This window comes from Schistocerca gregaria, chromosome X (genome assembly GCF_023897955.1).
Source record: "Schistocerca gregaria isolate iqSchGreg1 chromosome X, iqSchGreg1.2, whole genome shotgun sequence".
In the NCBI taxonomy this organism is placed as follows: domain Eukaryota; kingdom Metazoa; phylum Arthropoda; class Insecta; order Orthoptera; family Acrididae; genus Schistocerca; species Schistocerca gregaria.
In genome coordinates this window covers 629,745,679-629,770,022 of record NC_064931.1, presented here as the reverse complement: position 1 = coordinate 629,770,022, position 24,344 = coordinate 629,745,679, and the positions used below count along the sequence as shown (strand labels likewise).

General features: G+C 38.3%; 1 protein-coding gene across 4 annotated transcripts in view; it reads left to right on the top strand.

The window, feature by feature from the left end:
- LOC126297787 (membrane-associated protein Hem) overlaps positions 1-24,344 on the top strand; it is a 185,696-nt gene that overhangs the window by 19,383 nt on the left and 141,969 nt on the right. For all 4 annotated transcript variants that reach the window (XM_049988983.1, XM_049988985.1, XM_049988984.1 and 1 more), the window contains exons 3-6: positions 4,328-4,471; positions 4,550-4,692; positions 6,687-6,848; positions 15,116-15,231. In XM_049988983.1, coding sequence (XP_049844940.1) covers positions 4,328-4,471; positions 4,550-4,692; positions 6,687-6,848; positions 15,116-15,231 — 565 coding nt within the window. The remainder of the gene's footprint in view (positions 1-4,327; positions 4,472-4,549; positions 4,693-6,686; positions 6,849-15,115; positions 15,232-24,344) is intronic.

Here is a 24,344-nt window from a genome sequence, read left to right as displayed (position 1 = left end):
ATACAAACACAACCCTCTGCCTGACAAAGTGATAATCTTCTTCGACAACATCTCATTTATGGCCATCCATCCACCATCACCACCACAAGCATACTACTCTTAACTGGAGGTCACCAGTTTGAGTTGAACGCAGTGCATGAGAGATGACATCCATTGTTTTGTTTGTGTGTCTGCGTGTATTTGTTAACACTTGTTACATGCAGTTAATATTTTTCTGCTGTTTAGAGGCCTCTCCTGACTTCTCCTGATTTACTGTGTCCATGCGAACGTTGTTACTGTGGTTCACCATGTGACAGTAGCTCATCTCGCTATCTTCTTCCTCGTCTTCCCCTTTTTTATCCTTTGAGGTGCAGTTAGTCTGTTAATGTGTTTATAACTAATCCCAGGAACATCCACATGATATACCGTGCCCAGAATTCAAGTCAAACGCTTAAACTGTGTATGATGAAAACTAGAGTAATAATATAAACTCCATGAAGAAATTGGGGACTTCACCATAGCAGTGGTAGAATTTCACAGCTTTGACATCATTCTAGATGTGTACCCATGCATATTAGTAATAGACATGGAAAGTGAAATAATAGTTTGGCACATGTGATGGATGAGATTAGCAGGTGTTGTTAATAAATTTTGATACATTTTACTGAACTAGACCAGATTTTTACTGCTTTAATCATTTATCCTAATTTTTTGTTTGTATGTAGTGAAATATACTGAATATGAAAACCCATTAATTGTAACCACGTCATAACTCGAGGTACAAACATTTAACTTTGCTACAAAGTCTTTCATTGTAGGCATAATTTATTTCTAGAAGTCCATAAGAGACTTCATTTCTTACAGTTACTATTTTCTGGCAACTAAGTGATTCAGCAAGACAGTGTTACTAAATTGATAATATTGCCCATTCATTATGCATTTAATAGCTGCTTGTAGGTCCAAAAGCACTCATTATACCTTTATGAGTTGACTGTTGGTTGGAGAAGGCCATCGTTAATTTATAGGGAAATTGTAATCATTGCTTCTAAACACTTACGGATAATAACTATTAGGTGTAGCTGTACAAATTTATAACATTTCTTATGCTGAACTGGTAATGATTTTCATTTTTGATTCTTTGTTTTAAGAATCATTGTCAAAAATTTCTTTTGTGGTTGGATCCTTACTCTGACATAAGACTCCATGTCTATTGCTACTTTCTGAAGAAGAAACTTATTTGAATTACAGCACTGCTGATATTCACTAAGGTCAGGTATTTCGTTACTCTCATGTCTGATTGCATAATTGGGCCAAACAAACTCCACAATACTGCATTTTGTATTTTCGCCCCAAGAAATTGATGCAAGTCATCTCCTTGAACTTAAGATTCCATAAACCTCATCACAGGTGATTTTGTGGCTTTATTCCTCATTCCAAAATGTACAAAGTTAGAATATCAGCTTGCAAAAGGCTAGAATAGTTAGTTTTAGGGAAAAAAAGTTTAGGTGTAATGAGACTTTCATTCTTATTTATCTCCAATCACACTGTTAAGCTTGAATAGTAGACAGTGAGCCCTTATAAACACACTTGTAAAAGTTTTATAGCCTTTTTGGCTCATACATGTTTGTATCCAGTTGTTGTCACAGTGATCCCAACATTCAGTCAGGTCCATAACTGTCTCACAGCCACTAGAAGTTCTGGAGCACCCTCTGACAGTTAGCTAAATCCACAGCTCACACTGCATAGGGGATTCCAAAGTGAGCAGCAGATATCTCGCATTTCCCATATCAGTGACTTTCTTCCTCTGTCTGGTGACACACAGCAGACCAACCAGTTTTTCTGCTGCTATTGCCATATGGTCCAAATTTTCTGACATTTTGAGTACAGTGGTCCAATTATTTTGCTGTCAATTGTATACATGCTATTTATTGCCCTTACTGTTCCATTCATGTCTTTTGCATATGGTTGACAACTGTCTGTACTTCTGCATAAGCTGTAATGTTTCCTATTGTGAGATATTTGTGTAGAGAGAGGTATGAGAGGGAAACAAAACATTTTTATAATATCCAGCAAAGACAAGTTAGCAGATATCCTTACATGTAACTTTGTAGTTAGTATTGGCAAACTTATTGCACTGTAATATTTCCCTTTTCAGTTAAACATTTCTAAGTTCTCCAGTCAGTCAAACTTTATTGAGGCTCTTATTGTTCTGATTAGCCACACCATGTGTCTTAGGGGTAACTCAGTGATACCATACTAAGAGAGTTCATGGTGTTATTATTTATTTGCTAACTTACATTTCACTGAATCTGTTTAGAGTCACATGTCAGTTGATTCACAAGGTATATATTTTCTGAAGATCTTCCTGATTTCACACAGGGGAACAATACTATGAATGGTGGCATCATCTTTGAAAAATCTTAATTAGCTAATGACGTTGTCTACCAATTTCTGTACATACAGAGTGTATCATAAATACGTTTGCAAACTTTGCACACAAATTCTCCTTTCCAAAATACCAAGAAAAGTTTGAAAATCCTTCATTTTTGTATTGTTAATGTAAGTATATGTTAAGTGCATTTCAAGGAAAAATCCAGCAATCTTGTTCAATAATCAAGTGATAATATTGGTAGAAGTAAGTCTGCTGATACACTCATTGTATCTTCTATGGCAGTGTGTTGTTGCTGTGATATTTTGACGTTTGGTACATTCGTTGCTAATCTGGCTTGAATAGTTCACTTGCGTAGTTGTATTGAATTACTTAATAAGTTTTCCATCAAACTGCGGCTGGATATTTATTTTGTGAGATGATACATGTGGTTATTATGTACAGCTATGCAAATGGTAATGAGTGTGAGGCTACACTGCTGTATCAAAATGGGTTTCCAGGCAGGAGGAAGCCAAATTATACAACTTTTACTAGTTTTTATTGTCCCATTACTGAAACAGTTTCTTTAATACCACAAACTGTGGATCGAGATAAACCATGAATCAATCACATGACTGACCAAAAAGAATGTTTCTGCAGGCTGACACAGTAGATCCACACATCAGTGCATAACACACAGCTGCAGCATGTGATAAATATTATGTCACCATACAGGCAGTTCATGTATCCATATTGTGGAGACTGGAATAATAGGCCCCTGTGTTCTCCAGGCATGTCTTTCAGGTGCTATCTACAAAGACTTTATTCATAACTGCCTTCCTTATTTTTGCCCCTGCTCACAAAAGCAAAGTTTTTTTTTTTGGTCTGATGTAGCGCCACTGCATTATAGTCATGTTGTTTGATATACAATGGATTATATGATAAATGGACATATTGTGGAGGTCCAGTTCCACTGACTGCATTTCTTTGGATTCTTGTTTCTGCCCCCTCTCCCCCTAAAACACTTGGTTTATATAGCAGACATTCCGAATGCAGAAACGTTTTATCAGTGTGCCATGAGAGCTTGCAGAACCATTTGACACTTTCCAGGGGTATTTGAAGGGTGGGATAGTCAATGAATGATTGCTTATGTGTATAGAAGAAAGTGGAGGAGATTTGTTGTGATTTGAGAACTTTGTAAATTATTATTTTGTTATTAACTAAAATAATTATGCACTTTAAGATATATTTGTTTATGCGGATTTTTCCCATGTATGGGTATGAGGGATACATCCCAAACTTTGTAAAAATATTTCTGATGTTCTGTAAATTACATCAGTTGCAAGGGTGCTTTGAAATTTCCCTTAGGCATGGCCATTATTCCATCACACTGACGACTATTCATCTAAAAGTGCATACTGTGTTTTACCTGACAATAAATCTTTTGTCTCAGTCACATGTCTAATAGCAGACCTATAAGTGTCTCTAATTAATTAATTGTTAGTGTCAAGAAACTTCCAAATGGCAAGAAACTTGGCATGTACTTGTCAGTTACTATCCGTAGTTTTTGGACTGCATAAATGAAGATGGAGTGTAACTTTCACACTATCTTCGGTGTAATAATCCAGTCCAATTTTGTTTGGTCACAATTCTTGTACCATTATTTTTATCATTCGTCTGTATCTTAATTTCATTTCCATAATCTTATTACAGAATACTGCTACTCTATAACGGAAATATTTGTGTACTTACTTTTTACCATTTTTAATATTGTGAGAACTGTATACATATACATGTATCATCATACTGCAGCATAACAACATTACATACACACTTTTTCAGCATTCATTACTGTTTTTGTAGTTAATCGTAATTTCACTGTGTAAATTCCACTTTGGATAGTAATTACTTTTCATCAATGTTATATTGTATAAATAATGTATGCTTTCCTTTTAAATGCAAAATTAAAATAATTTTCAGCTCCAAGCTATCAACCAGCTTCGAAATGATATTATAAAATCCCTTTCATTGTATTATTATACATTTGTGGATCTGCTGGACTTCAGAGATAATGTTTGTGATTTGTTGACAACGATGGATGCGTGCCAGGTGCACCTTGATATTGTAAGTATATGCTCATTAAAAATAGTAAAGCTACTTATAAAAAGATATTTTATAACTGAAATTCGAATTATTTTACAGACTCTGAACTTTGAGCTGACACGTGCATACCTGGAACTAGTTGTTACGTATGTGACGTTAATGGTGCTCTTGTCAAGAGTGGAAGACAGAAGAGCTGTTCTTGGATTGTTTAATGCTGCCCATGAAATGCTTCACCAGCAAAGGTTGATTTATTGTTTTTACACTTCTCAAGTAATTTTCTACATTACAAACACATTTTGATGACTTTCTCTGTGAAATGAAATTTCCTATTTGTTTTCCATACTACATTGATTAAAGTGCTACAAGAATCAGCCAATGTACAATAACATCATTTTGTAGTATTTGAAATCCCAGGACATCTCGAAAGTCATTGAGAGATGTTGGTTGTAAGATACTGTACTACATGAAGATTCTGTTATGTTCGACTGCATTATGGCAATGTTGGGTATTAAGACAGTGCTGAAAAGGTGAACACTTACCAAACCTTAACCACACAGCATGACTGAGCTCTGTGCTAATTGTGGTATTGTTTCTTAATTCAGAAAATTTCATACTCCAGCAGAATTTTGATCAGAAGATGAAATCCTGGTACAACAAACAGAACAACGAGAATATACTAGCCAGAATAATCTCACTATGAATTAAGTGTAAAGCTACAGTTGATTAGACAGGCAGACAAAATTACTTAAGACATTCATACTTTACAAATGCAAATAGTGACCTATACTGTGTTTGGAGCCACAAGTCTCTTCTCTGGGAGAAGAAGGTAGAAATATCTTATCCATATTTTTCTCCAGTTTTCCATTCTTCTTACACATTCTCCTTAGTGTCCAAAGAAGGAACTCCCTACTATGTAAATTAAAGATTCAGTGTTGTCATATGAGTGCTACTCTTGTAAGGAACAGAAGTTTTAAAAGATGGTTGACTTCCGTCATTTTAAGTGTTGACCATAATTTCTTGTTTTCATTTAGACTTTCATGCGAAACTTTAATGGTATAATGATACCACTCACAGATTTTTGCAGTTTGAAAGTGTTTGCATATTATTTGTATATTGTCAAATGCATAAAGTGTTCAAAATATTTGAGAGGACAAACCACCTTCAAAGTGAAATGAGGAGTGTAGGGAAGAAAGAGACATATGAAGAAGTGTTTACTGTTGGGTTACTTGTAGAATATGATTATGAGGTAAAAATCACAAAAAATACATATTAATTTGCAGCCAGATACAATTAAAAGACACTTATGCAAAGCTTTTGGCCACAGCCTTCATCACCAACTTTTTTTTTGTTTTGCTGGTGAAGGTCAAAGGCTTTGTGTAAGTGTCTTTTAATCGTGCCTGTCTGCAACTTAACATGTCTTTTTTTATGATAAGTAGCAATTTACCTTTTTCTACATAGTTGATACCCTATGTGGAGTTTCTGCTATTTCAAAAAGTACATATTTCAGTTGAAATTAATCATCTATTAAAATTTCACATACTTGTTAATACAAAGAGGTTTTGATATAATGATACTGGTAAAATTAAATAAGTGCAGTGTGTATTTACAGAATGAAAGCTGAAATAGTGGTAACTGGTCTCTAATCTGTGAGTGACCTCTTAACCAGAAAGAAAAAGCTTCACATCTCATTGTGCATAGTGTTAGATTGTGCACAAGTGTATTTATTTTAAGTGTGTTTATTTTAAGAACTGAATAGTGTGTATGTTATTTAATGATGTTTGCGTTAATAGACTTTTTGCTTTACCAAGCAGCTCAGTCCAGTCATATAAGGTGCTCCAGATTAGTCAGTTATTAGGCTACTGTTTGGTTGTAATTCATAAACATACCAATACATGGTAAATCAATAGTTTGTTCCCTGCAGCTCCTCCGAACTCAGTCAGTGCTAACCATTTTAGGATTATCCTGAGAAAGTGTGCTAAGAGATGTATTTTACACGTGGCATTGGAAATCGTGTTCACTCCATAATTGTGTTCACAGCTAAATAAAAAAGAGAAAACCTGATAGTGAACCACATGTAAGATCCACAATGGGAGGGGAAAGGCTAAGAGAGATGTAATTTTATTTTATGTTCTGTCAGCATTTGCATTTTGTCTTAAGTGTGTGAATTTTATGGAGAGTGAAATGTTGTGTATTCGCTTAATATAATTTCTCTTAATATCTTTTATTTTATCAACAGTGATGCCAGTTTTCCTCGTCTAGGGCAAATGATAATGGACTACGATCCACCTATTAAGAAACTTTCTGAAGAATTTGTGCCTCATTCAAAACTGCTTTGCAGTGCTCTTATGTCGCTGTCGGCAGTTTATATGAATCGAAATGTGACTGCAGAGAAGTGGAGGTTAGTAGCTTTGTATGAAAAGAGCTAACTCTTAAATTCCCGTGTTTCTTTGTGTTTCTTACTACTTCTGATTTTTTTAACTTTAAAAGTATGTGTAACAGTAATATCTATTTTCACTGCAAATGTACTGAACAGATGCACAAATTTTGATTACTTTTTGTTTAGCTGAAGCATTTTTCATGAGTTGTGGCTTCAGTTCTCTACGTGTGAGTGTGAATTGTGCATGCAGAATGGATAAAGATTACTCACAGTTTTCATTAATGGATGGTACATTAGTTTCGTTTCAACAGTAGAAATTTTTAAGTTGTATTAATTTGTGTTATGCCTATTGTGTTTCTGATTATTGCTGTCTTTGTATTGTCACATTAGAAAATAAGTATTTTCTTGCTCATTACAATTGATCAGTACCATCACTGTCACTGTTTCTTCATATTTTCATCTCCTCTAAATTTTTAAGTTTTATTTTTGATTCTGATAAGCAAATATGTGAATATTCCTTGTTATTAACTATGTTGTGTGCATTACAGCTAAGTGATAGATTAATATCCATTGCTTTAGGATTTGGCCCAAGACGTTTTGTGTTGTATGTCTTTCACATATGGCATTAGAATGTGTATGAGAGTTTGCTTTGACTAATGTTGCAGTGTTGTAGGTTGATCATCTCCCACTTGCAGTTGCACTGTATTTGACTTAAAAAGTAACTGAGATACACATTAGATATAAAATGAGGCATCAGAAATGTAGTGTCTAGCTTGTGTGGTGTGCAGCACAATGAAAGTTTGAAAGAAAATGGTGATCAAACATGAGATCAAAGTTTCTCATGATGGCATCTTTTTACATAAAATTCTTGGATTTCCTGCTACATGAAATCTATAAATGTGGAATTTGTTAACCATGATCCAAATTTGTTGTTATTGCAGATCCTTTTTAATACATTTAATCCATTGTACAAAATGTCTCAAACTATTTTAGTTGTTTTGAGAAATGCTGCAACCAGCCACATTTTTATGTATTTTTATTTATGCCAATATATGTATTGGGCTTTCACCCATCTTCAGTTGGCGTGATACTTATTCAATTTTCAGATGTAAATTGTTAAAACATTGACAGCTGCAGCATCCAAACTGCTCTCAATGTTTTACTGATGTATAACTGAAGAGTGGATATAACTGGATAGATTAAAAAAAAATAAAAAAAAATTCTCACCAAGTAATGGAAAGAGAACACTCATATAAAAAAAGTTAAGAAATGTGTAAGGTTGCAGAGCTAGTGGCTTCTTCTTGTGGCAGAAGGGGTGAAGAGAAAGGAAGAGAGATGAGGAAGAGGACTGGTGAGGTTTAGGAAATAGGAAGAGTTACAAAAGTTACCCAGAACCCCGGTTCAGGGGAGACTTATCGGATGCAATGAGAAGGAAAGACTGATTGTTGGAGACTGCACTGGACAAGATTTGAAAACCTGAGAGCTTAAGGGTGGAAGATAGGGTGATACACAAGACAGAGTTTACTGACAAGACAGTGTGTAGGAGTTAATAAGAGTGTAAAGCTAAGTGCATTATATGTGGTAGAGGTGGAGGGGGGGGGGAAGCAGGGGGGGGGGGGCAGTGGGGGAGGGAGGGGAGAGGGGAGATAGACAGGTCATAAAATAAAAAATATATACAAAACTAAAAGGGAATGAAGTAAAGAATAGTCACTGACAAGAAATGTTGAGATCAAAGAAATTAATGTAAATTAAGATCAGGTGTGTGGTGAGAACCAAGGACATTTTATAATGCCAGTTTTCACCTGTGGAGTTCTGAGAAACAGGCGTCAAGGGGAAGGATCCAGATGGCACATGTGGTCAAACACACACTGAGGTCACAACTGTCATGTTGTAGAGCATGCTGTGCTACAGGGTATTGTTTGCTGCCAGTATACATCCCCTGCCTATGCCCAATCATTCTAAATGATAACTTTGTGGAGTTATACCAATGTAGAAGACTGAACAGTGTTTACATAACAGCTGATACACAATGTGTCATTTCACAGGTGGTTCCCCCTTTGACAGTATATACATTTTACCAAACACACAGCTGGTATGGGCTAGAGAAATGGTTGCAAAAGGAGCATACTATCTGACCACGAAATTGTGGAGATTGGTATTAAGTGACAGGAGATGTACTCCTAAGTTCTTTTTTGGAAGGATCAGCAGTACCAGGATTGGATGTGATGCCTGGGAAAAAGTAGTTTTGTACTAGGCTGGTGGGGTAGTTAAGGCCAATGAAGGCTGAGGTTAGAATGGTGGTGTATTGATGTAAAGAGTCTAAGTCTGAACAAATATGCTTGCCTCAAGTGTTGAGACTGTATGGCAGGAAACATTTGACATGGAAAGGATGACAACTGTCAAGATGTAAGTACTGTTTTTGTTAGTAGGATTAATGTGAACAGAAGATTTTAGCTGACCCTCGGTGAGCATGGGGTTAACATCAAGGAAAATTGCATGGGATTTGGATAGGACCATGTGGAGTTTATTTCGGAGAAGGTATTTGGAGAGTTCAGAAATTTTAACAGGTCACCTCACCATGAGTCCATTTGGCAAAGATGTCATAAATGTATCTAAACCAAACCCTATAAAAGCCCTCTCCAAGCAACTTATGAAAAGGCATAAGAAGGAGCCATCCTGTTTCCCATGTCTATGTCCCTGATCTGTTTGTATGGCTGGCCCTCAAAGGTAAAGTAGTTGTTTGTAAGTGTAAAGTTGATTAAGGTGGTCAGGAAGGATGCCAGGTTTAGAAGTAGGTGGGTGCTGGTTGAGGTAATGTTCAGCAGCAGACTGTTTGGCTTTCTGCTTTGGTGTGACTACTACCAAGTTATCAGTTAAGATGGATGTGCATAGACAGAGCATGTATACTGGCAACAAACAATATCCTGTTGCAGAACATGCTCTACACCGAGCGAGGTAGTGCAGTGGTAAGGCACTGGACTCGCATTCAGGAGGACGACGGTTCAATCCCGCGTCCGGCCATCCTGATTTAGGTTTTCCGTAATTTCCCTAAATCACTGCAGGCAAATGCTGGGATGGTTCCTCTGAAGGGGCATGGCCGACTTCCTTCCCCATCCTTCCATACACCGACGAGACCAATGACCACGCTGTCTGGTCTCCTTCCCCAAACAACCAACCAACCAACCAACCAACCAACCAACATGCTCTACAACATGAGAGTTGTGACCTTGGTGCGTGTTTCACCACTCGTGCCATCTGGATTCTTCCCTCTGACATTGGCTTCTCAGAACTCTGCAGGTGGGAACTAGCGTTATAACATGTCCTTGGTTCTTCACACACATCTGACCTTAATTTATGTTCCTCTCTGTGGCTATTCATTTCTTCATTCTTTTTTAATTTTCCATATCTATCATTTCCTGACCTGTCTACTCCTCCCTACTCCCCCTCCCCCACTACCACTACCTCATATAATGCATTTAGATTTCCACTCTTATTAACTCCCACATGTTGTTTTGTCTGTAATCTCTGTCTTGTTTATCACCCTATCTGTTGTAAACCCTTGTCGGCAGTTTTGTAAAGGCCTCGTCGATACTGCTGTGGATGCTGAGTTGCCACTGTTGTTATGGTAGGCTGAGTTTGTGAGTTCGTGATATAGCGTCTGGAGCAGTACACCGCTAAGATAATTCCTCCGTGCTACTCTCACACAGCTGTGCCGCATGTCAGGTAACAGGATAGGAGAATGAAGGTTATACAACATTCCAACAAATTTGTAACTAAGTCACACAAATGAGTTAGAAACATTTACTTACCTTTGTGACTTGTTGAATAGTGAAGTCTTCAACAATGCATGTAATATAACACAAGACCGAGCGAGGTGGCGCAGTGGTTAGCACACTGGACTCGCATTCGGGAGGACGACGGTTCAATCCCGTCTCCGGCCATCCTGATTTAGGTTTTCCGTGATTTCCCTAAATCGTTCCAGGCAAATGCCGGGATGGTTCCTTTGAAAGGGCACGGCCGATTTCCTTCCCAATCCTTCCCTAACCCGAGCTTGCGCTCCGTCTCTAATGACCTCGTTGTCGACGGGACGTTAAACTCTAACCACCACCACCACCAATATAACACAAAAAAGGCCCTCAATGACTAAGTACAAATAATCATAGGTAAGCTTCACAGTATGTAGCAAATGCAATTTACAACAACTATTTGATCACTTCTAAGAACTCGCTAAATGACATTTCCTGTCTGTCAGCCCTGGGCGATGATCAGTAACCAAGTGGGCGAGAGCTACTCTTCTATCTTCTGTTGTCACCCAATCATTGGCGGATTGTACTCGGCCACCAATTGGCCAAGGTGAAGCCGATATCTTCATTGTCAGCACTGCCCGTGGCGCCGGTGGAATTCACGCAAATGGCGAGTCTCTATGGCACTGGCACCAGCTCGCACCTTTGCACTTGTGGTGCTTTTTCCCTGGCTGTGTCTTGTTTGGATGACACAGCACAATGTTCCACCCTTAAGCTCTCAGGTTTTCAAATCTCATGCAATGCAGCCCCTAACAATCCGTCTTTCCTACTCATCCCATCCTACAACTCTCCCCTGACCTGTGGTACTGGTTTACGTTTCCCATAATTCTGCCCATTTCCTATACCTCGCCAGTCCTCTTCCTTCACCCTTCCTCCTTCCCCTTCAACCCTTCTGCCAGAAGAAAAGCCACTGGCTCCAAAAGCTTGCACATTTCCTAACATTTTTATAAGAGTTTTCTCTTGCTGTTGCTTCGTGAGTAGATTTTTATCTATCCAATTATATTCACTCTTTAGTTGTACATTGTTAAAACACTGAGAGCAATTTGGATGCTGCAGCTGTCAATGTTTTAACAGTTTACATCTGGAGACTGAATAAGTATTACGTCAACTGGAAATGGGTGAAAGACTGATACAAGTATTGGCATGAATAAGAATATGTAAAAATATGACTGGTTGCTGCACTTCTTAAAATAAAATAATCCACAGCCATGGAGCTCAACAGCCAATGAAATGAATAAGTTATAGCATATTTTTATTTTGTAGTAGATGAAGTGCAGCAGTAATGTTTTTTAATGCATGACACAGAACAGTATTAATACTTCTTTATAACTACCGGTTGTGGTATTGTTCCATCTTCTTCATATTTGTATCAGCCATAAAAAGCAAAACCAACTACAGAAAAAAATGCAAACATACATTGTTTACTTAAAGGCTGTGTAGAAACTAATATTTGAAAAAGATTAGTATTACTTCATATGTCATAACAATTTTGCACATGGAAAACCACATAAGCTGTATGTTCACATGATGTGGAGATGTTCTGAATTTTCTGTTCCGTGTACTTTGTATGTTGTACAAATAATTTACAGTGTCATCGTAACAGTTTTCATTCTATAATTATGTATGTTATAGCAGGTATGCGATAGCTGTGGGAAAACTGGTGCAAATCATGAGCCATTCTTGTAGGGCAGGGTAGGTTCGTGTCTGCCTGTGAGTGTAGTAGGATCCGTAGATGGATTGTGAGACAGGGGAGATATGTGGTAAAGTGTCAGTCAGACCAGCTGTGAACATACACACAGTCCTTTATTTGATCATTCAATTTGACTCCTCCATGAACATGAACAAGTGTTTAATTATTCCCTCTGGTTAATAAAGTCATTGCAGTGCATTCCCTCCTTCGCATACTGTTTCCCACAGCATGGCAGCTACATTAATGGCCAGTGTTGCAGAGATGTGAGCTGCTTACTCAGTGGAATGTTGAGCTGGTGCACTGACTCAGCAGTGGTGATACAGACGTGGTACAAAGCTTCATATCTCTGCAGTGTGGAGCAATGCCAGCCAGGATCATCTCCTGTCTTTACAGCAGGCTGGGGCATCCCACTGGCACATTGATGGTGTTGACGAGGATTGACCGGGAACCAGTGATGAGAGAGCTGGACCGGTGCCTAGTGGAGTGCTGACCACCTGGGCTGGGCAGGAAAGTGACGGTCATTGATTTGCAACCCAGTGGCAGCAGAGCTTCGGTGATGGGTCCAATTGACACAGACTGTCACATAGTGCCTAGTTGGCCAAATGAACTGGTTTGGCTGTGATTAAATACTACTTTTTCCTGCTGATTTCTGCTGTTTACGTTGGTTAATGTGACATGCTGAATTGTCTGGAATGTCCCAGTTACCACCAGTTGTAATTGGGCTGCAGTACTCCTGCAGCATGTGTCACATGTTGGTGGCAAGTGCGGTCTGTAGTCATAGAGACATTGTGACGCTGCTGACACCATGTTACCCTCGCCAACTGCAGTGGCTTGGTTTTGTCATAGTATTCCTCTCCTTGTTCCAAGTCTCATTTATATCCTTTAAAGAGCCCAAAAATATTGTGAAATCGACTATATCAAGTTAGCTTAAGGTACATCTCTGCTTCATTGACTGCTTGTATTAACCATTGTCGATACCTATTATGTATGCGTGTTTACTACATGACAATTGTTATCTACTATTCTAATGGTCCATACTCTTTTTGCATTAAAGCACTCACTACCGATCTGTACATCCATAACTGTGAAAATGTTGTATGTAATATGTGGTTTTCCATGACATAAATTATTATGACATGTGAGGTAATATTGTCTTTCATAAATAATGAAATTTTGGGTGCACATGTGTCTAGGTAAATTGCCAGATCACAGATCAATGTAAGTGCAAGATAAGCCATTGCAATTGTGAAGTCCTGGTACAGTAGTAACTGTTGTAACTGCCAGAATGTTGAATGCAAGCATGCAAATGTGCATGCATTGTGTTGTAAAGGTGCTGAATGTCAGTTTGTCAGATGGTGTTGTGCGCCTATTGCACAAGGCCAGTTAATACAGAGGTGGTTAATGCTATTTGTGGATGATGCTGGAGTTACATTCAATGGTGTTGCACATGTGCTCGATTGGAGACAGATCTGGTGATCAAGCATGCCAAGGCAACATATCAACAGTCTGTAGAGCATGTTAATTTCAGCAGCGATATGTGGGTGAGGTGTTATCCTGTTTTAAAACACCCCCTGGAGTGCTGTTCATGAAAGACAGCGCAACAGGTAGAACCACCAGATTGACATACAGTTTTGCAGTCAGGGTGCATGGGGTAACCATGAAAGTGCCCCTACTTTCATACAAAATTGTACCCCAGACCATAACCCCAGGTGTAGGTCAACTGTGTCTAGTGTGCAGACAGATGGGTTGCAGGCCCTCAACTGGCCTTCTCCTAACCGACACACGGCCATCACTGGCATCAAGGCAGAATCAACTATCACCAGAAAACACAATGCTGCAGTGTGTCTGGCTCAGCGCTTTTCTTGAAGCTACTGATTTGTAACAGTTCATTGTGTCACTGTGGTGCCAACTGATGCTCAAGTTGCTGCTGCAGATGCAGTATGATGCACTAGAGCCATAGGCCGAATACGATGCTCTTCCCTCTCGGTAGTGCCACATGGCTGTCTGGAGTCCAGTTGTCTTGTGACCGTACATTCTCACGGTCACCGCTGCCAGCAAATGTGTACAGTGGCTACAGTGCTGTCAAGTCTTTCTGCAGTATCACAGAAGGAACATCCAGTTTCTTGTAGCCCTATTACACAACATCGTTCAAACTCAGTGAGTTGTTGATAATGGCATCTTTGTCACCTTAAAGGCATTCTTGCCTGACATGAACTCACCATGTCCAATGTTAAAGGTAACTAATGCTCACTACCGTTACAGCATGTATTTGAAGCAAACCTGATTTGCATCCCCATAGTGGTACTAGACAGCGCAACAGTGCCACTCTTGTGTGACTGGCACAGAATATGAATACACATCATCTTTCAGATGTACACACACACCTACCAGATTTTGTTTGTGTTGCACACCTCCTTCTTCGCACTGAGATTTTTTTCCATCAGTGTGTATCCATATTTTTCTGTAGTTGGTTTTGCTCTGTTTTGGTTGATACAGATATGAGAAGATGGTACAATACCAAAACCAGTATTAATAAAGAAGTGTTAATACAGATCTGTGTCATGCATTTCAAAGAAATATACATTTGTTTGTAGTGAATATGAAGCAAGTTTTCTGCTGTTTTATATTCACTTTATTGTTTCGTAAACCTGCTACTTCAAATGCTCTCTTTACATTTTACTCACACTTATCATATTTTGTATTTTATTTTATGCCTAAGTGGCTGTTTGTAGTAGTCAAATTATCTGGAGAGATTGCTTTGTCATTATTATGCATACATTACTGTGGTGTTTCAGGGCTGATCAAAAACTGAGCCTTGTAGCAAATCCTGGACAACTTTTAAAACCTGCACAAACTGAGTCAATGTCCTGTGAATACCTGTCTCTCGACGCAATGGAAAGATGGATAATATGTAAGTAATATTTAGGAGTAATATTTGAATAAAAGCAAACCATTTGTGTGTGAGAGAGAGGGAGGAGGAGGAGGAGGAGAAGAAGAAGAAGAAGAAGAAGAAGAAGAAGAAGACAAAAATGGAACAAAAGGAACACCTCTCTGCATTCCTTGTTCTTTCTGATGTGGCTTCTATATCAGTTTGAAACTGAAAATCATTACATACTGCAGTTCCAATGTAATCTGAGCTCTAACAATGTATGAGGTGTCCTTATTTTGACAGTCTATTTAATTTTATTGTTAGCAGTGATAAAGAGAAATTAGTTTCATTACTTTACTGATCATGGAAAATACAGAGGAAGGAAACAATACGAAAATCATTCAGGAGTCGAGTGAGTTCAAATCCTCATCGTATGATTTGCCTTGCACAGGCCATGATTTTGCACTTCATTGGCTGTTCGTAATATTCAACTGTGATGCAGAAATTTAGATGTCATCATTCACATCCCATCTGGAAAGGCAACTGTGGAAGATAAATGAGAATTTGGGCATGTTAGCTAATTATGTGTCTGCTGCGTAAAAATCATTCTGTATGTGCTGCCATGTCACATTGTTGACTGACATGCTTTGGTATCCTGGGCAATACTGTAGGGCAATATTTCCAGAATTCTTTTAATCCATATGTTGTAGTAGCCTGTTATCTTAGAACTGTCTACTATGTATACTGTGAGACCGAAAACATAAGTGTTTGACATCAAACATGTTAATGTGTATTTGTGGTGGTCTATGGCTGTCATGTTGACAGTGAAATTGGTCTCATGTTCATACTGCACTTAATAGCCTGTGGCTGGTTTTCTGAAAACTGATTATAATATGGACTGTGTTGTAATTTTCTAATGCTGTGGGGGACCTGATACATTGTGGGAAGATTGGTATATCTGATTGATTCATATATGGTAAATTCATTTTCTCCCCAAAGTCTGTTGTACCTGTGAAAAAGACTATGAAATTCAATATTTAAGTGCATTCGCCTTGCTTATAGTGTCCTTATGAAATGAAGAATTTATGGAATCTATATACTTAAACAAAATACCACTTCTTATTGGTGTAGCCTGAAAATAAGTAACATTGACTTTGGACAGAGATTCTGTTGAAATTGAGTTTAATATCATGAGTATTTGATTTTGTGTACTGAACAAGAAACTTTGTGATAAATAATAATACTTTCCTTTCCCCAAAACATCAATTTATGATACTACTTTTTGAGTTCTACTAATCTGGAGACTTGCCTTTGCTGCCACATAATGAACAGAATTGAGCCCATTACCATCAACTCCGATGTTGTCCAGTGGACATTATACCAAGTCACTTCTTGCAAGAGATGCTGTAAGACCATGCAGAAAAGGAATTACCAGGAAGTGTTGATTGAGATGATGATGGATGAAATGATTTGAGTATGATACTGCATAAGTTTTGTCTCCATGGATTGCTGTTGGAAACATTCGTGACATGTTGCAGCTTTAGCAGCCAACACACGGGTGGCTGCATCAAATATAAATTAGCACACTGGTACATTTACAGTGCCATTTATTCTGATTTATAACCCATGTAGACTATTTCTTGGAGGTGGGTTTGATTGGAATTAGTATTTAGTTCAGTTTGAATTGCAGAAGACATTCAAAAAAATAGCACATCCTTTAAAAATTCAGCCTTTATTTCAGTTTCTCAATTGCACTTCTATTTTTACGATGACTAGTTTTGATCAATATTTGACCATCTTCAGATCTATGTAGTTACTTAAGCAAACTGTCCTATCCATACAGAAGTACACATCACAATATCACATGTTAAATCTCCCAACAATGCTGAATGGTGACAGTTCGTTGCTTGTGGAACTACATAGATCTGAAGATGATCAAATATTGATCAAAATTTAGATGCTAAAACAAAGGGTAAATTTTAAATTTAAACACAGTTACGAAATCTCCTGTGATGAATTTTTCAACAACAATGAAAATATAGGCCCTCTTGAGAGATGTCTTAATTCGCAATGTAACTATACAGGTGTGTGTGTGTGTGTGTGTGTGTGTGTGTGTGTGTGTGTGTGTAGTTCTCTGTCTTATTTATGTGCCTTTTGATGATGCAACATGCCTACTATTTGGTGAGCTGTTACCTCTACTCGTATTGTTTACATTCCATCAGGACTTTCCATTACTGTAGTGATGTCTTAATTCTGCTAGTCTTAAAAGCTTCCTTAAAACATTAGTAAAACGCTAATTTTGTGTTTTAGACACCAGCTCTTATGCTGTTTGTGCCCAATTCTAAAAGAAAATACCGTTTTTTGTGTATGTGTTTGTTTTATTTTTATTTTTTTCTATGGTGGCGTAATAGCTGTAATTGAGTGCCATGATATGATATTGTGGTTATGTTAGGTATTTGTAATTTTTGAGCTGCTTGTGTCTTTATAGATTTTGCAACAATTATTCCCTCACAATTGGTGTTTACCCTGAGATAATAGTCACTGTCTTCACTTAAGTCATTGAAGCAGCTGAATGGGTTGAAAATAAATAAATCACCAGGTCCTGATGGGATTCCAATTCGGTTTTACAGAGAGTACTGTATTGCATTGGCTCCTTACTTAGCTTGCATTTATTGCGAATCTCTTGCCCAATGTAAAGTCCCAAGCGACTGGAAAAAAGCGCAGGTGACACCTGTATATAAGAAGGGTAGAAGGACGGATCCTCAAAATTACAGACCAATATCCTTAACATCGGTTTGTTGCAGGATTCTCGAACATATTCTCAGTTCGAATATAATGAATTTCCTTGAGACAGAGAAGTTGCTGTCCATGCATCAGCACGGCTTTAGAAAGCATCACTCCTGCAAAACGCAACTCACCCTTTTTTCACATGATATCTTGCCAAACCATGGATGAAGGGTATCAGACAGATGTCATATTCCTTGACTTCCGGAAAGTGTTTGACTCGGTGCCCCACTGCATACTCCTAACGAAGGTACGAGCATATGGGATTAGTTCCCAAATATGTGAGTGGCTCAAAGACTTCTTAAGTAATATAACCCAGTATGTTGTCCTTGATGGTGAGTGTTCATCGGAGGTGAGGGTATCATCTGGAGTACCCCAGGGAAGTGTGGTAGGTCCGCTGTTGTTTTATATCTACATAAATCATCTTTTAGATAGTGTGCATAGCAATGTGCGGCTGTTTGCTGATGATGCTGTGGTGTACAGGAAGGTGTCGTCGTTGAGTGACTGTAGGAGGATACAAGATGACTTGGACAGGATTTGTGATTGGTGTAAAGAATGGCAGCTAACTCTAAATATAGATAAACGTAAATTAATGCAGATGAATAGGAAAAAGAATCCTGTAATGTTTGAATACTCCATTAGTAGTGTAGCGCTTTACACAGTCACGTTGATTAAATATTTGGGCATAACATTGCAGAGCGATATGAAGTGGGACAAGCATGTAATGGCAGTTGTGGGGAAGGCGGATAGTCGTCTTCGGTTCATTTGTAGAATTTTGGGAAGATGTGGTTCATCTGTAAAGGAGACCACTTATAAAACACTAATAAGACCTATTCTTGAGTACTGCTTAAGTGTTTGGGATCCCTATTAGGTCGGATTGAGGGAGGACATAGAAGCAATTCAGAGGCGGGTTGCTAGATTTGTTACTGTTAGGTTTGATTGTCATGCGAGTGTTACGGAAAGGCTTCAGGAACTCGGGTGGGAGTCTCTGGAGGCAAGGAGGCATCCTTTTCGTGAATCGCTACTGAGGAAATTTAGAGAACCAGCATTTGAGGCTGACTGCAGTACAATTTTACTGCTGCCAACTTATATTTCGCAGAAAGACCACAAAAATAAGATAAGAAAGATTAGGGCTCGTACAGAGGCATATAGGCAGTCATTTTTCCCTCGTTCTGTTTGGGAGTGGAACAGAGAGAGAAGATGCTAATTGTGGTACGAGGTACCCTCCGCCATGCACCTTATGGTGGATTGCGGAGTATGTATGTAGATGTAGATGCAGATGTACCATGTGCTTGTCCCTCCTCCTTTTGCTTACTCATTATCCATTTTTTGTTTCAATTCTGGAAGTTTCTAAGTTATTGTCTTAATCAATTTTATACATAAATATGCTTATAACATACAGTATGTCCAATGTGATAAAACCTTAGACACAGCTCTCAAGTGCAGCATTATGCTATTAATAACCATAAAAGTATTTGTTATCCTTACAGAGTTCAAACAGAATTTGAGAATGTCAGTCCATCTCTCAACAGTGTAAAACTGTCAGTTGCAGGGGTAAGAATTAACATAATTGCATTGCCTAATTCTTATGCCTCTGAAGGAATTATTGTTTTTAAGGCAAGAATCAGATATTGAATTCCTGTGCCTGATTCTTGTTTTACAGTAACTATTTGGTATTACTGAGTCTTTATTTTATACATTTCATGGTCAGTGTCTATTACTGACTGAAATGGAATTTTGAGTTATTTTATAAATAAATTTCTTTACTTTGTGACTTCAACAGACTGACAGCATTAAAATAGGAAATAAGAGAAATGCTGTCGTGTGTTATACAAACATCTATGTTGGCTTCTTGTGTAACCATTACAGCTGATTTAATAACAGATGAATGTAGTGAAGAAACTTGCATATTAGTGTGTGACTGTTGACATGTATACCTGTCTTGGTTCTTATTTTGTTGCTGGCAATAATTGTCAGTTTTTGTAGCTGGTGACTTCATAATGTGAAGTTTCTAAAAAGTGACTGCGGCTCAAACTGTAGGTTGCATACAGGTATTCAAACATAAAGGAAACTGAAATTACATGTGATTTTGATACTGCAGTCATAGAATCAGTTGTTTCAGTTAGCAGTGTAACTCATACTAATTTTCTTCACTAGGATATGTCAGTATTTGTAAAAAGTAATAATTATAGACTCTTAACAGTTTTCTTAAAGTTGAAATCTACAGCCAAGTTCAGGCTCTTGATATGTGCCAAGCTACATGTATTTCTATACTACAGAGTTACAATGTCAAGTTTTGTGTTCTATGATGTGGAGTAATGGAACAGATATTAAACACACTTCTCCAGTAAAATGTTGTATAAAACATGTGTCACTGAGCCAGTGAATTTGTAACATCATAACGTGTATAAATTGCTTCCTATTATTTAGAAGTGGATTTATAGATGTTAAATTGGCACATAATGTGTCAGTGATTCAAGCCTAGTGTCGTAGTGGCATGCTAATTTATATCATACAATTCTATATCAATTTGTTATTTACTAAAGTTGTGTTACCATTGTTTTTATTTGTTGTGAGTCTGCTATGGTCAATAGCATTACCAGCCTAAGGGGGATTCCACCAAGAGGTTTTATGTGACCTCTAGGACAATAATGCTAAGTGAAATGGCCTACCGAGTGAGGGGGAGCAGTGGTTAGCGCACAGGACTTACATTTGGGAGGATCCACATTCTGCCATCCTGATTTAGGTTTTCCATGATTTCCCTAAATTGAATCAGGCAAATGCCGGGACGGTTCCTTTGAAAGGACATGGGCGATTTCCTTCCTCATCCTTTCCTAATCTGAGCTTGTGATTCTGTGTACTTGGTGAACGCTGTTCTCTAGACAGATTATGCAGCAAGATATCCTAATGGAGAACAGTGCCCCTAAAATTACTGCAGAGAAAGTGTAACATATGTTACCACCATGGTGCACTTGTTGCACAATGGGTTGTGCAGTAAACATGGTGTTGGGGTACAAACCGCCGCCTAGCAGCTGTACAACCTGAGTATGCCCTATGTTCTTTTGCTACTGAAGTTTCTACCCTATGCTGTGGTACCAAATTCTGTGGCACACATACAGTTAGACATGTCTATACTTCTGTAGCTGTAGTGAACATTAACTTCAAATTTAGTTCTTAGTTCTATATTAGCAGCTGTATGATACGAGTAGTGCTGTGTTGTCAGACTTAATGCGTATTTTACATTGTCAGTTCCGTAGTTTGCTGGACACTGAATCATTTCATTTTTAAGTCACTGTTTCATATTATGAGGATGAAAATATTTGGTTTTAGTGTTCTTTTCACCTCTGAAACTTCAAATAAGTGGCAGAGATTGCTACATACCAAATATGTATTGGTGGTAGTAGTAGTTTGTTGTGACAGAGATTAAAACTTTGTTTTTTATCCTTCAAAATATGTAATGTAAGGATAAAGTGAAGTAAATATGCTTATGTTAGTGAATTCTAACAAATTTAGGTTAATAATTATTAATATTCATTTGAGTTACATTAAGCAAGAAATGCAAAATCAAAAGGTTGGAAAAGTATAAAAAACAAACTCCAATGTTGATTGTTTGTGTATAACTGAATGACCATCATGAATAAATTTCTGTTAACAAAAACAGCAAATTCAAATAACATTGTTTCAGAGGAAACAATAGTTTAAAAAATTTACAAACTGGAATGAGCAGGTTTAATGATGCTTTCCAAGGGTACAAAGGTCGGGAGAAGATTTCACATTTTGTTGCAGAGATGACACCGATATCAATGATTTGTGTGGGTGTTGTCAGGGTGGGTGTAGGAGGGAGGAGAAGACACATGTTGTGCAGTAACATGACTCATGTGAACTTGATCTGGGAAATACACTGGTGTCCAAAATTAAAGCAGCAAACCACTATTTCCCTACCTTGTGTCTAATTCACGATATAATCATAAAAACTGTCAACAGATATTCATACGATCTCCCTAATTTGCATAGATGATGGCATTTCAGTCTGTGGAAACCGCACAAACAATGACGTCAGGCGTCTATCAAAAGGAGTAGTGTTTGCTGGATAGTCCCACATCCACATTCACTGTGTGCACAGTCACAGTTGGTGCAGTATGGCACAGAGAAGATGCCTACCAGAGTCTCTGCAATGGAGGGCCATAAGAAGAATGGAAGCAGGACAGTCGCAGACTCATGTGGCCTGATGGCTTAACGTGAATTGTTCAGTCATTTCTCGGATGTGGTGGCAGTTTATAGAGACCAAAACTGTATCCCAAAGACCAGGGCACATGGGACATCAGGAAGAGAGGACTGTTATCTGGCTGTAAGTGCACTATAGTACTGTCTTAAGGTACTGCGCAGCATCTGGCATCTGACCTCACAGCATCCACTGTATGTGTTTGCATTGAGGCAAACAGTGTAGTGAAGGTCCTGACAGAGTGGCCTTTATTGCAGAAGACCTGCTCTGTGTGTGCCTCTGATGCGTCTTCACAGAGGAGAATGTCTGGAGTGGAGTTGTCAACATGCCACTTGGACTGTCGAACAGTGGGCTGATGTTCTTTATCACAGGTGAGTCTTGATTTGGTCTGGAGAGTGATTCTCAACAGATTTACATCTGAACACGATTTCGAGGCCTGAACGTTGTGGAAAGAGACTGATATTGAGGAGGATCGCTAATGGTGTGAGCAGGCATTGTGTTGACCACTCGAACACCTCTTCATGAAATTATACAGGTGAATTGGAAAGGTTTAACTGCTGTCAGTCATCATGGCGAGATCTTGGGACCTTATGTACAGGTGTTGCAAGGTGCTGTGGGCCCAGACTTTGTATTGATGGACGATAGTGCTTGACCTTGTAGAGAATAATTGATTGATGTTTTCTTGGAAACAGAAGATACTGGATGCCTTTTATGGTCTGCTGACTCCCACTATCTGAATCCCATAGGGAACGTCTGGGATGCACTAGAGAGACAGGTTGTATCATGTCAACATCCACCAACCACTCTCCAAAACTTGTGAGCAGCTGTGCGGGAAGACTGGGCATTATTACCTCAACATGGCACTGATGTCATTATCCACAGCATGCTCCATCAATGTCAGGCCTACATTGGTGCCACAGGTGGTCACACACCATAGTGAGCACATTAACCAGTTGTCACAATGTGTGTGCAAATCTGTTAAGTTGGAAAAAACGAACAACATTTTTGTCTGCTATTATGTATATTGCACTTATTTATGTTCCGTATTCTTTATGTTGTTTCTACTTTGCTATCATCTGTTTATACTGTTTTGTGGCAAAATAAATGCCATCTGGCAAAATTTCCATTTGTTGCTTTTATTTTGGACACCAGTGTAGTTTTGTTTATATGACTTTTTTAAGTAACCATGATATATGAGCTATATTCAGTGTGTCAGAGTGGAATATACTGTGATCATAAAATTCTTTGTTTTTAATTATTTCTCATAAACAGAAATTCACACAAAGCTAGTGATTATCAGAAGTCTGCTGATTCGTCTTAAAGATTTAAGAAGTAAGTGACAAGTTTAAATGCACCTTACTTCTCTTCAAGACAGTCAACATGTAGGACCTCCCAACACTGCCATCTCTGATGAACACATCAAGAAGTTGTAGAGCATAATTAGTGATTAAAAGTGCGTGAAATAATAGGTGCTTATTAATATCAGAAGAGACAGTACAGTTCGTTTTACACAAAGAGTTAAGAGAAAGCTTTGTGCAAGACTGGTGTTGCAGTCATTGAATACTGACCAATATCAAATGCGAAAATGACATCCTCTGTAATGGTCGGGCTATTTAAACAGGATACAACAGGTTTTGTGTTCCAGTTAGTTGCTATGAACTATATGTAGGTCACAACAGAAAAGTAGCAGCAGTCAAACTAGTTGACGAAGCAAGTGAGCCTGTAAAAGTAAAGGTAAAGGGTAATTCATCTGATGGAAAGGATGGTCATTGTTTTCTGTGATGTGAAAGGATTTCTCCCTAACGATTACCTAGCAAAAGTTAAAGTGACAACTGGTGAGTGCTATGCAAATCGATTGGGCTAGCTAAAGAAGAGTCACATAGTATTGTTCGCTGAGAGCCACAGCTGTGCAGTTAGAAAGGGTTTCCTTCATCTGCACACAATGGCCTGTTTCCTTGTGGATATGTGAGTATTGCATCATATTTGTGTATATTGAATGCAGGTGAGTGTAATGGATGTGTGTATAGTGTGGTGTTATGTTTGTGTCGTGATGATGATGATGATGATGATGATAAGAGGAGGAAGAGGGTAAAACACAGTGCTGGTATGTAGCCTATTCCTCTCGAATAGCATCAAGGGGACCACTGGG